Source organism: Epargyreus clarus, unplaced genomic scaffold (genome assembly GCF_041222505.1).
Source record: "Epargyreus clarus isolate Ecla_fem2 unplaced genomic scaffold, WU_Ecla_fem_2.2 ptg000022l, whole genome shotgun sequence".
NCBI lineage: Eukaryota > Metazoa > Arthropoda > Insecta > Lepidoptera > Hesperiidae > Epargyreus > Epargyreus clarus.
Genome location: NW_027332229.1, coordinates 781,443 through 795,520, shown reverse-complemented (window position 1 = coordinate 795,520; position 14,078 = coordinate 781,443). Strand labels below are relative to the sequence as shown.

Below are 14,078 nucleotides of genomic sequence, written 5' to 3'. Positions count from 1 at the left end.
TTCTGTAGATTCATTATGACCGTCTTTTAAAACGTCATAACTCTCTGTTATATCAAACTTGTCGGTAGTATTAACTGATACTTCTTCAGTGCCCGTGGTTGTTACGTCATCAGATTCAGTCGTGACTGGAAGCCGTTCTGTCTCGCTCTCTACATTTACGATTTCATATCCAGTATTATTATGACCCGCTTTCAAACCTCCCAATTCTTCATGACCGTCTTTTAAAACGTCATAACCCTCTGTTATATCAAATTTATCGGTAGTACTAACTGATTCTTCTTCAGTACCCTTGCTTGTTACGTCATCGAATTCAATCGTGTCTGTAAACTGTTCTGTCTCGCTTCCTACATTCACGATTTCATCTGTAGTTTTATTGTGACCCGTTTTCAAACCTCCTAATTCTTCAGGACCGTCTTTTAAAACGTCATGACCCTCTATTATATCAAATTTCGCGGTAGTACTTACTGATTCTTCTTTAGTACCCTTGCTTGTTACGTCATCGAATTCAATCGTGTCTGTAAACCGTTCTGTCTCGCTTCCTACATTCACGATTTCATCTGTAGTTTTATTGTGACCCGTTTTCAAACCTCCTAATTCTTCAGGACCGTCTTTTAAAACGTCATAACTCTCTGTTATATCAAACTTCTCGGTAGTACTAACTGATTCTTCTTCAGTACCCTTGCTTGTTACGTCATCGAATTCGGTCGTGTCTTGAAATCGTTCTGTCACGCTCTCTCCATTTACGATTTCATCGCCAGTTTCTGTATGACCCGCTTTCAAATCAACTTCTTCATGACCCTGTTTTAAAACATGACTTTTTGTGGCATTAAATTTCTCTTTAGTATTAAATTTTGATTTATCCTCAATACTTTCGCTCTGTACTTCAAACTCACACGTATTTTCATCCCCCACCTCGTCTTCACTATAACGACCCGCTTTCAAATCTTCAAACGTTTTCCGTATGATCGCTTTGACTTTAACAATTCTATCTTCGTCCGTAGTACACACATCTGGTCCGTAGTATTTCGCGAGTTCGTCTAATAAATGTTCTCCATTAAAATCTTGCTTCATCAACTTTGGTATATCCAAAACATGTTTACCGTCGTTTTGAACTCTACTCTGCGGTTCATTTGTGATTTTATTGTTGTTTACTTCATTTGTTGTTGTTCTATCCTTATTATGGTTATGATTGTTCGCGTGTGTAGTCATTACTAGTAGAACGAAATATGTTATGTATGTAAACATGTTTTCACGACTTCACTACGTCTCGATATGTGTATAATATAGTGCTACAGGAAAAAGTATAATAATCCGTTAATAATAAACGTTATTAATAATAATATTGTGTACGTCACAATTAATCATGTAGATTGTGGCTTTGGGTGTTGTAAGAAATGCGTGTATTTTTATCTTATTACTAGCTGACCCGGCAAACGTTGTGTTGCCATATAAATAAAAAAAATGTTAAGGGTGAACAACTCTTATCACTTAGGGGTATGAAAAATAAATAGTAGCCGATTCTCAAACCTACTGGATTTACATATAAAATTTGCTGAAAATCTGTAAGGCCGTTTCAGAAGAGTACAGTAACTAACATTGCGGCACGAGAATTTTATATATAAGAACCTTTTCCCACGGACTAAATTGTGAATCTAAACCATTCTCAAGTCCCCTTGAACACACACAACAAATTTCATCAAAATCAGTCCAGTCGTTTAGGAGGAGTTCAGTGACATACACACGCACATAAGAAATATATATATAAAGATATATTTTGTAGAAGTATCTTACTTCGCATATAAACATATGTTCTACCTCGCCTTCAGAAGGTGGTAGAATCAATTGTGATTCAACCCTAGAGGTGCCGCCTCCACGCATGTTTCTGCTTAACAATAGCAATTTTAAGCGCTGCTGTGTTCCGGTTTGAAGGGTGTGGTAAGGGAGACATACTTTTCCGAGGCGTTCCAGCTTAGGCCTCAGGGGTGGCAGCAGTTGTGGCTGAATTTAGGTAGTATTTTTTTTTATAATATAGGAGTAGCAGACGAGCATGCAGTCCACCTGATGGTAAGTGGCTACTGCCGCCCATGGACATATGTAATCAACCCCAGATAGGATTCGATATTCCTACCTGAGGTCGGCCACAGATACGCCGCTAAACCTGAGGACTAAGCTGGAACGCCTCGGAAAAGTCTGTCTCTCGGGAAAGTAGTAATATCAAATCCTATCTAGGGTTAATTACAGATGTCCATAGGCGGCTGTGGCCACTTACCATCAGGCGGACTGCAGGCTCGTTTTAAGTCAACGAAGGATTTATCATATTTCACTGTAAAATAGTTATGTGAAATTATCTAATTTAAAACAAGCCTTAAGACTACTATTTAACATTTAAACACTTCGAACTGTATTTACAGATAAAAACTATATTTATTAAGAAATAAACATATACTTAACGGCGCGTGCTATTATTTTCAATTAATTTTGAGTTGAAGCTATTTAATCTTATTGTATGATTTCCATTCAAATTACTTCATTGACAATTATTTTAGTAGACTATATTTTTGGAGCGGGTAACTGCGGGTGGGGTTGCAAGTATCGCCTTTTTGTTATAAGAACTATGATTATTGTTTAGTTTTTGAGAGTCAGTTGACAATTGACGTTGATGACTTGTAAATCCATCGGCTCCCAATTTATTATTTTCTTGTATGTTTCTTTGTTGGAACCGAAAGCAGTTGGTGCACTATGAAGGAACGCCATCTGGCATTTCCATATCGGTCAGAACCGAGGCTCGGCGATCTGACATATTTATTAATGAACACATATGTAAAAGAGGAGTTGTAGTTTGTGGTGGGGAGCGGTGAGGAGAGGAGAGGGGAGAGAGACGATTGACATTTGGCGGGAAGTCATATATTTAATAAAAATATATTTTCTTCTCTTTATTTTATTATGATACACACAAGCGTAGTAGTCCATTGAAATGTCACATGAGCTTTGCATTTTTTAGAGAACTTTGCAAAATTTTTGTAAGACGCCTAGTTTCCGAGATATTGCGAAGAAAGTGTTTTCACCACTTTTTCCAAGATGGCGGCCGGGGGACAACAAACTTGAGGTTAGGCTTCTATTGACCCCCGCACATGTCCCAAAAATAAAATTGCGGCCTCTAAAAAATTGAATATGTATTCGGTCCTTAAATTGTAACATTTCAATGGACTATACCCGCGTTTCCCAACCTGTTTTTTTTTTGCCCTTCATTTTATTAAGGGAGTCCGTGAAATATGTGCTTGATTTCCTAAGGGTCCGTGGACTGAAAAAGGTTGGGAAACGCTGGACTATAGCGTCAATACATAGGGTCATACATAATTCACATTATATTTTCACAATGATATTATGATACAATTTAATTAACGATTAGCAGAGAGATAGCAAAACTATAAACCTGACATCGAAGTGACACTTGAACATTATAATCGTCATCAGCCCATCACTGTCCACTGCTGGGCACGGGTCTCCTCTCAGAATGAGAAGGATTCGGCCAAAGTCCACCGCGCTGGACAAGTGCGTATTGGACTTCACATACCTTTGAAAATTGTTTTTTTTTAAGATTTCTTAGTTATGCAGGTTTCCTCACGATGTTTTCCTTCTCCGTTTAAGCTAGTGATTATTAACTTCTAATACGCACATAACTTTATTAAATCAGAGGTGCGTGCCTGGGATTTGAACCTCGGACCCCTCGATCAAGAGCCCGAGTTTCTTTACCACTAGGCTATCACTGTTTTTATATTAAACGTTATAGAAATAGTAATTATTATATGTCACATCTCCGTACAGACCGAATCCCAAGTTTCGAAGCCTGTTACGCTTCCGCGCTTTGCTATTATCGTTCACATTATTGTCACCACTGTACCCTCGGTCCACACTTCCTATTTGTGCATCATCCCTCGGCAACTCGACGAAAGTCACCAATGTTTCAACAGATATGTCGAATAGCGGTGAATTTACACCGATAACGTCATTTCGGTCGCTGTTTTCAGGGAAGGGAATTTTCGGAATTATTTCCTTATCGGCATTTTTGTATAAAATTTGTTCGGTGTCCTCTAAAATGATATTTCTTGGGTTATCAACAGCGCTTTTAATTCTTAAATCTGTAACGTCCCTATTATGTTTAGAATCATCATCATCATTATTATGTTCAGAATCACCATCATCTTCATCACTAATATGTTCAGAATCATCACTATCACCAATATGTTTAGAATCATCATCATCATCAGTAGCTTCAGTGTCGTCGTCATTTACTTCAAAACATAGCCGTTCTTCATCATTAGATTTATTATCCGAATTCAAATTTTTATCACCGAAACGATCTTTCAGTTCTGTTCCATCTGTTTTCACTGCACTATTATTGTCGATATCTTTAAATTGGTTAGCATTAACAGTCAGCACTTCATACCCATTATGGTTTAAGGCTTCATTAGCGTCATCATCTGGGTTTAACTCTTCAGAATTTTTGGACATGCCAAATGTATTGAGCGTTTCGTGTCTAATATTATCTTCAGGATAATCTTCCAGTATAGAACGCTTCCTAATAATGTTTTCGCGTGTGTGCTTGTCGAGAGGTATTGCATTTATCGTGTTTAAACATATCAATAGTAATGTTAGTAACATTGTCGTTACACTCAATAATCTTTATTTTCTAACTATATTTTTACTATATGTCTGTATTTTAACTCGCGGTCTTCTACAATGATGGACGGTACGGGAATGGTTATATTATTAAATGGAATTTTATCCTCAATTGATTTAAGTCAAATGTTTGGTATATATTATTGTTAATACATTATATACAATAGGACCCGTGCCCCGCGGTGCCGTCTGCGTTTAAAAGTCTAAATAATTGGTAGGGTTTACGGGTTTACATTTTTTGGCGTGGAACCCTATATTTTTATAAGTTCACTTGTAGAGTCTTTTTTATAATATAGGAGTAGTAGACGAGCATGCAGTCCATCTGATGGCAAGTGACTACTGTAACCAACCCTAGATGGAATTAGATATTTCTACCTGAGGTCAGCCACATATGTGCTGCTACACCTGAGGACTAAGCTGCAACGCCTCGGAAAAGTATATCCCCCTTACCACACTCTTCAAACCAGAACACAGCAACGCTTAACATTGCTGTTAATACACAGAAATAGGTGTGGCGGTGGTGCCGCCGGAGTCGAACCACAAAAAGTTCTACCACCTTCTGAAGGGCCTCCGATGAGCTTAGTCCGCCACTGCCTAAATTACTGCTCATATCGTCAGCTAAGTGCCAGTAAAAGTCCCATCAGAATCGGTCCAGCCGTTCAAGAGATTAGTCGGAACAAACAGACAGACAGACAGACAAACTTATTCAAAATTGTACCATACCGTATAGACTTTTATATGACTGTATTTAGTAAACAGCTTTTATTTTTGACATTCAAACATACATTTTAATTTTATTTATTTAATATACATTTGTGTGTTATTCCTTATCTGTGGTTTCGGCCTGTTCATGTGTTTTTGTTTTTTGTTTCCATGTGTGTGTATTGTACGGAGGTTTGCAAGTGTGCGTGGATGGCCAAATTCGTAACTACATATTACTAATAGCTATGACCGTTTTAAGGACATTTCCGGTCGATTTTGATAAAGACTTGAATTTAGGAAACAAGCATGCAGTCCACTTGATGGTTAGTGGCTACTGCCGCCCATGGACACCGGTAATCAACTCCAGGTAGGATTACAATTCCTACCTGAAGTTAGCCTCAGTTGCGTTGTTATCCCTGAGGTCCAAGCTGGAACGCCTCGGATAAGTATGTCTCCCTTACCACACCCTTCAAACCGGAACACAGCCGCGCTTAACACTGCTGTTATTAGGCAGAAATAGGCTTAATATCTGAGATTGACTATAGATGCGCTGTTACTTCTAAACGCTAAGCTGGAATGCCTCTAATAAGTTTTCTTCCCTACAACACCCTTCAAACCAGAACATAACAGCAGCGCTTAACACTGCTGTTATTAGACAGAAACAAGTGTGGCGGTGATGTCTCGGAACTCCGGAGTCAAACCACAAAGGCTTCTACCATCTTCCAAAGAAACAAGGGAGACACGTAACCAGCAACGAGTCATAACGGGTATACTAAGGGTGGGTTATATCATGTAACTTTAACGTCTACAAAAGCCTACCCAACCGTCAAATTTATGGTTAAAAAAATCATTGGTTGCACCATTTTATAATAATAATAATAATTTATTTCGGACGTAAATCCATATTTTGGTTAGTAACAATTTGTACTTAAAAAACTAATGTTAGTAATACACATTATACAAAAACACACACAAATAATCCCATCCAACAATTTTAGTTGAATTTTAGTTAAAATCCTCACTTTACCAAGCCTCTACATATTAGAGTGCTGTTTATATGTTAAAAATAATTCTGGATTATATAAGTTTTGTTCAAGAGCTCGCAGAGATGACACATTAAACACAATAGCATGCAAAACCCAGCTCTGTAGACAAAGTGTTGTTGGTAAAGCACCCATAATTTTTAATAAATTACCTAAATACATACGTGCCGTTGATGATGTAGGACTTTTCAAGAAAAGACTTTCAATTCCTGGCTAACAAATGTTACTATCACATAAATGAATTCTTAAGTGACAAATTTGACTTAAATCTCCAAATTGACATTTAATTTTGATACATTTTTTAGTTTTAATTATATAAATTTAATACAATTCAGTAAGGATACTGACATAATTATGATTATTATTAATATTTGATAATAATTGTATCAAGGTTGAAATGAATATGGTAATTAATAAATTTAATGAATACAATTAATACTTATGAATGTAAATTATTATAATGACATTTTTCTTTATTTTTCTGTTATAAATTTTGATAATTTAATTTAATATATATTTGTATACCTGACAAGGTGGAATATAGCGCACTATATGTAACTTTTTAATACCTGTGTTTTTAATACCTGTATTCACAAATAAAGAGATTTGATTTGAAATTACGTCATAACTAACACTTAATATTAACCGCTCTATTTCGATCGGTAAAAGTAATGGTTTTTGTCAAGTTCCCTATCTGTCAACGTCGACTAAAAATTGTGTGACAGCGACACAAATGACAAGCAACATAGATTAGTAAACAATCTCACTCCTAACAAGAAAATGTACCCAGTTTTGAGAATTGAAATAGTTGCGTGAAAAAGTTTTGCCACGTGTCCGTGCTAAAATGTCCCTAAAATATTTGAAGTAATTATTTATTTATTATGTAAATTACACAGTATTAGTTATTTATTCGTAAATTTTCTCTAAAAATGTTTTTATTTGTCAAGAATTCAAAAAAAGAACTTACTAATAAGCCTTTTATGGCTTCATTCAATTTCAAGGCGACGAAGTATCTTTACTAATCTATGGGTGCAACACAGAATTTTTACATTCCACCGCTACCGTCAAAGTTACTGTTATATTTGACTTTAACGCTAACTTTATTTTATTTTTTTATTTTATTATAAATAAAATAAAAAAAATAAAAATTTAAAGGGGCTTTCGATGCAACTCACCCTAAGTTAGGTTAGGTTAGGTTAGTTAATAATGTCTATTAGTATTAGTAGGTATACTAAGTCAGGTGTCCTTTACAGCGGAACCATTGAAGCCGACCTACATGCCAGTGTTTCTGACGAAGAAGGAACGCAAGAAGCTGCGCAGACAGAGCCGCAGGGAGGCATGGAAGGAGGAGCAGGAGAAGGTCCGACTTGGGTTGGAGGCACCGCCGGAACCCAAACTCAGGTATGACCTGATTTAAAAAAATACTTTAAGTTTTTTTGTAATATAGGAGTAGCAGACGAGCATGCAGTCCACCTGGTGGTAAGCTAAAGAACAAGTAATCAACCTCAGATAGGATTATTAGACTCCTATCTGAGATCGCGCACAGCTTCTACCCCTGAAGTTGGAACGAAGAAGTATGTGTATAATATTATAGTGTTTTTATTAGTATAAGTTACATTTGTATGTATTATGTATGTAAAAAATCTTTGAACTAGATTTTTATCCATTTTGAAACGTTCAGTTTCATTAAAAAAATTAAACAATTATTGACAATTGACAATACACGATTTTAATAATTATGTTCCATTGTCCTCATCAGGAGTGTCAGGTTTAACGATTTTCCTTGTGCGATTTTGTCGTAGTTTTTAGTTTTCTAACTATAATATTTTTTTATATAATAATATAGGAGTAGCAGACGAACAAACAGTCGACCTGATGGTGCTAACTAGCTACTGTCGCTCGTAGACATCTGTAATTAAACCTAGGGCCCCGATTCTCGGGTCGTAGAGATAATGTCGAATTCGAGATGAATCTTTAATTTCCAATCCTTACAATGATGTCGTCAAAATGTCCATCAAAAAAATCAACACACAAAAAAAAATCTTAAGTTATGTTTTGAAGTTAAAATATTTAACTTCAAAAGATTTATATTTTATTGTGACAGATACCAATAAACATAAAAATCATTTTATTAATATTTAAACCCCATTAAATATTTGTGAAACTCCACAAAGTTATGTAATTTTAGTAGTGATGTAATTTTAGTAAGGGAAAATAAAATAGAACGTCTTTTTTATGCGTTCATTATAAAAGTCGAACGTAAATATGTCTAGAGATCCGGAATAGCATTTTTAACGCAATAGACATTTTGAAGACATTTTTGTAGAGATTGGAAATTAGAGATTCATCTCGAATTCGACATTATATCTACGATCCGAGAATCGGGGGACCCAGGTCGATTAGAGGTCGGCGGTTTGACCACATATGCCATTTACACCAAAATGCCATTTGCCCGAACAGGATATCGAACCTGATGCGAGCTCTGGGCACGGAGGCGGTGCAGGACCCGACCGCGATCGAGGCGAAGGTGCGCGAGCAGATCGCCAAGCGGCAGAAGACGCACCAGGACGCGAACAAGGCGCGCGCGCTCACCAAGGACCAGAGGAGGGAGAAGGTGGGTAGACGAATAGACGCAAATACGCGCGAATACGCATGTTCGTGTGTATTCGGTATTCGCCACCAATTTTTGCCTGTTTTCGATACGATGTAGATTTTTAGCGTGAATAAAAACAATGCGTTCTCGTTGTTGTTCGGCAAATTATTTGCCGAATGTTCGCAAACATTTGTAACGGTATCCAGTACTCGTCACGAATATTCGTGTCTCTTTCCTACTCAATGTTAAGTTTTGGCGCGTGTCAAAATATTTTATAATGTATTCGTGCCCAGCTCGTCGTACACACTCGTCATTGTTCGCAAAATGATTCGCCGAATTGTTCTTGGGCACAATAGGTACCAACTAAAAAGCCTCGAATAGTTTGTGACTGTATTGATATGTATGTGTGCGCGTCCGTTTAAATGCGCGTGTGTGTATACGCGTGTCTGTTTGACTGTGTTTTCGTATGTGTACGTGTGGCCTCGTCTGTCTGTGTCTCTGTGTGTTCTTCGTGTTTGTGTGTAAGTGTGTATGTATGTGTGTGTGTTTGTGTGTCTATATGTGTGTGTGTGTGTGACCTGGGCGGCGGAGGTGTGTGACCCGACAGCCATCGAGGCATAGGTCTGCGAGCAGATCGCCAAGCGGCAGAAGACGCACCAGGACGTGAACTAGGCACGCGCGCTCACCAAGGACCAGCGGCGGGAGAAGGTATGGAAAGCTACAGACGAATAGGCGCGAATATGTGCAAACAACTTTTGTTTATTCGGTGATTTTTATTGAGTGTGTCATTCGGTGATGGTTTATTAAGTGTGTGATTAGTCTGAATAAAAGGATATAAATATTCGTCCTAGTTTGGCAAATTATTTGCCGAATTGTTCGTGAGTATTTGAACGTTGTATTAAAATAGGAGCCTCTATAGGCCAACAAGGACAGGGTAGATTAATAACCCCTTTATTTAATCAGTTGCAGGCGAATAGGCACGAATAAGAATATGTAAATAACTTACTCGAGTGCATTCGGTATTCGCCACAAATATTCGTCCGTAATCCGCAAAGTGTCGTCTCATAGCGTGATTCAAATAATTATGCGTCGATTGATTATAAATTATTTTCCGTTATTTTCAGATTGACAGAAAAATAAGAGAAGATACAACAATGGGAGTCCATGTTGCTGTTTACAGGTATGTAATTTATTTAAATACGTTTTTATTTATATAAAAGTAGCAGACGAGCATGCAGTCCACCTGATGGTAAGTGGCTACTGCCGCCCATGGACATTTATAATCAACCCCAGATAGGATTAGATATTCCTACCTGAGGTCGGCCACAGATGCGCCGCTACCCTTGAGGACTAAGCTGGAACGCCTCGGAAAAGTCTGTCTCCCTTACCACACCCTTCAAACCAGAACACAGCAGTGCCTAACACGGCTTTTATAACAGAAATAGGTGTGACGATGGTACCGCCGGAGTCGAACCCCAAAGTGTTTTACTACCTTCAAATGACACTCCAAGCTTTTTTATTACAGTGTCTTTTTGTTTATATTCCAGAATAAAGGATCTGTTCGAGTGCGCGAGCGCCAAGTTCAAGGTGGAGGTGAACGCGCAGCAGCTGCACATGACGGGCTGCGTGCTGCTGCACCGCGGCTGCTGCGTCGTCGTGGTGGAGGGCGGTCCGCGGCAGCACGACAAGTACAAGCGGTGAGTGGGGCTGGGGGTGTTGGGGCTGGGATTTGTGTGCCCCGGGTGTGTCCGGGCTGGGGGAGTGTGCCCCGGGCTGGGGGAGTGTGCCCCGGGCTGGGGGAGTGTGCCCTGGGCTGGAGGAGTGTGCCCCGGTCGTCCCCGGGCTGGGGAAGAGTGCCCGGGCCGTCCCCGAGGTGGGGAAGTGAGCCCCAGGCTGGAGGAGTGTGCCCCGGTCGTCCCCGGGCTGGGGAAGTCTGCCCCGGTCGTCCCCGGGCTAGGGAAGATAGCCTCGTTAGGTTAGGGTAGGTTTGGTTCCCCGGTTATCCCCAAGCTGAGGAGTGAGCCCCAGTCTTGAAACTCACTCACCCTTCTTTCCCGGACTGAGGAAGATGACCCTAATCGTGAGGTTCGCTCCCCCATTATCCTTAAGCTAGGGAAGGTCAGTCCTACCTTGAGACTAACCTCTCATGTTAATACTACTACAGGTGTCATTACTATGTGTAATAGGTAAGGATCAGCTAGTAGTTCGATTGTCTCCGGACTTGGGAAGTGTGTCCAGTTATGTGCAGAATGTAATTGACTAGCAGTCACTTTTACATGTTATTTAATGTAAATCACGTCTGCACTTTACAGGTTGATGCTGCAACGCATCAAATGGGACGAGGAGCCGGTGAAGGAGGGCGGAGAGAAGAACTCCTGCACCCTCGTGTGGGAGGGCGTAGCACCCTCCCGCGCCTTCGGAGACATCAAGTTTAAGGTAAATAAGATTTGTTTACTTCGCCGGTTTCAAACCATAGGTGCGCTACCCCTGGGGAATAAGTTCCCCCTGAGGAATGAGGAATAAGTTGGAAAAGATCTCGCCTCGGAAAAGATTGTCTCCCTTGCCACACCCTTCAAAACAGAACATAGCAGTGTTTAACACTGCATTTGTTAGGTGTGGCGGTGGTGCCGCCGGAGTCAAATCACAGAGGGTTCTACTTCTACCACGTTTTTACCAGGATGTGGTGACTGAGACATACTTATCCGAGGCGTTCCAGCTTAGTCCTGAGGGGCACATCTGTGACTGACCTTAAGTAGGAATATCTAATCGTATCTGGGGTTGATTACAGATACCCGTACGGCAGTAGCCACTTATCATCAGGTGGATTGCATGCTCGTCTGCTACTCCTATATTATTACAAAAAAATCATTAATTTATTTACTCAGGTAATGCCAACGGAGAAGCAAGCGCGAGAACACTTCCAAAAACACCGAGTGGAGCACTACTGGGACCTTGCGTACAGCGGGGCTGTACTAGCGCCCGCGGACGAGGTCTAGCCCCCAGGACCTAGCAGGACCTATAGGGACACTGCTTAGGGCCTAATGGCAAAACATTCGAAATATATGGTGAAAAAGCCCTAATATACATTTATATTATGGCTCATACACATGAAGATCTATGTGGTATATTTTTGGACCTATGGATTCGTAGTTCATGGGCCCTAAATACAATAAAAAGGCCCTTAGACCCTAAGGGTCGTACATTAATTACGTCAGGTCATTTTGGTAAAATTTCGACACCCAACTCGTGTTACAACGTCAAATTTGTCCATATTTTCAAGAGAAACGTGTTTCATTTAACATTACAAATTTAACATTTGTCGAGATTTTGGGTGCGATTTGGTTCCCTAAATGCCTTAAGTAATTATTGGTTACCTCCCTAAAGGGACAATAAGGGACAATAAGTATTTCGTAAGAAATGTTCAGTCATTTTAACACCTCCCTCCCGTTGTAAACGAAAGTAAGCAAAACTCTTCCCTTCCCCGTGTTTCTGGTTCTGATCGATTTATTTAATTAACTGGAGATCGATTAAAACAATCGATGTTTTTGGCCCAAAAAATCGATTCTTCGATTGATTGAATGAATGAAATATATTTATGTGTATAGTCCAACGGCGGCACTTACAAATTGTCAGGTACAATATTTTTCTTAAACTACTACCGGATCGGAAAGCGACCTCTACTGAGAAGATCTGGTTAGAAGCGGAGGGGGTTTGTCTTTTTTAATAATATTCTCTTTTTTTTTAAATGCCGTCTTTTTTACATATAATTAATCGATCTCAGATCGTCATCCCTAAATCAAATACCCCTTCACCTCCTTTAACCGATTCCGTGCAGATGGCACCACAGTTGTGCCATACCATTTCTTTTGTATATGGCGGGTGGCATCCAAGAGATGCCAAAATTTGAAGCCATAAAACTGGGATAAATTGACGTTTATGAAAGTTGTTCTAAAAAAAAAAAAGTGTATTTATCACGTACTTCCTTCCTAGAATGTCAGTTTCAGCAGATCACGTGATTTCACATACTTCAGGGATTCTAAACCTTTCAAAAAACATATATTATATTATTTTCCAAATTACTGTGATTGTATTACTATAATAGTACCTACTTTTCGTTAATAGTAAGCCAATAGAAACTGGATTAAAATATATGGTATTAATGCTTACGTAATACTTGAATGAGCCCTAACTAATATGGAGAAATGGAGCAAATAACGACTTCCCTCTACGATAAGAGACCTTAAGAACTATATTATTATAATACGCGTCAAATGTTACCTTTTCCCTTTAGGGAGTCTGTTCAAAAATATTTTGAAGTATTGTGTAACCGTAAGAACATATATTATTACAATTGTTATTATAAAATCAGTCAATTAAAATTTTTATAAAAAAAAAAAATGAAAATGAACATGTAGAAAGTAATTTTGAAGGATAAATATAATTTGTATGATTGTATCAATAAAGGTAGCAATTCTAAATGGCGGTATTTCTATTCGCCTCTCGTTCATTAGCTTTAATGTCAGAGCGAGACAGAAGTCGCCATTTTCGATTTCCGTACGTTAATAATAACTAAAGTACGAAATTTCACCAGTATATTTTCAAGATTTTCTGGACAAAATAGCTTGAGATGTTATTACTAACGTGCGTTATTGATACATTTAGTGTGTTAGAAAACTTTAAGTGCGTGATTCAGAGAGCGTGTGGCGCCATCTCTTATCGTAGAGTGGAATGTCATTAATATTACATATTAATTCAACGAAGTTGTAATTTTGGTATAATAAAGTTTTTTGGAAGTATGTTATGTTTTATTTATCCTAACTAATATTATAAATGTGAAAGTAAGTTTGTTTACGCGCAAACGCCGAATTTTATACACACTTTATCAGGGGTCCGGACAAGAATATAGGGTATCTTTTATCCCGAAAAAAGTACTGTTCCCGAAGGATATGTAAAAACAACTATTGTCATCGACTTAAGATCGCGCGAGCGGACCCGCGGGTAAAAGTTAACTCTAATTCTGTACAGCATATTATTATGTGGTATAATTCTCAAGTAATAAG

The 14,078-nt window shown here is 38.7% G+C and overlaps 1 protein-coding gene across 1 annotated transcript in view; it reads left to right on the top strand.

Moving 5' to 3' along the window:
- Prp3 (pre-mRNA processing factor 3) overlaps positions 1–13,609 on the top strand; it is a 28,530-nt gene extending 14,921 nt beyond the window's left edge. The window contains exons 10-15 of the mRNA XM_073085209.1: positions 7,679–7,826; positions 8,886–9,039; positions 10,143–10,198; positions 10,566–10,715; positions 11,331–11,454; positions 11,904–13,609. Of these exons, the coding sequence (XP_072941310.1) occupies positions 7,679–7,826; positions 8,886–9,039; positions 10,143–10,198; positions 10,566–10,715; positions 11,331–11,454; positions 11,904–12,014 (743 nt within the window). The 3' untranslated portion in view covers positions 12,015–13,609. The remainder of the gene's footprint in view (positions 1–7,678; positions 7,827–8,885; positions 9,040–10,142; positions 10,199–10,565; positions 10,716–11,330; positions 11,455–11,903) is intronic.
- Positions 13,610–14,078: the final 469 nt, after the last annotated feature.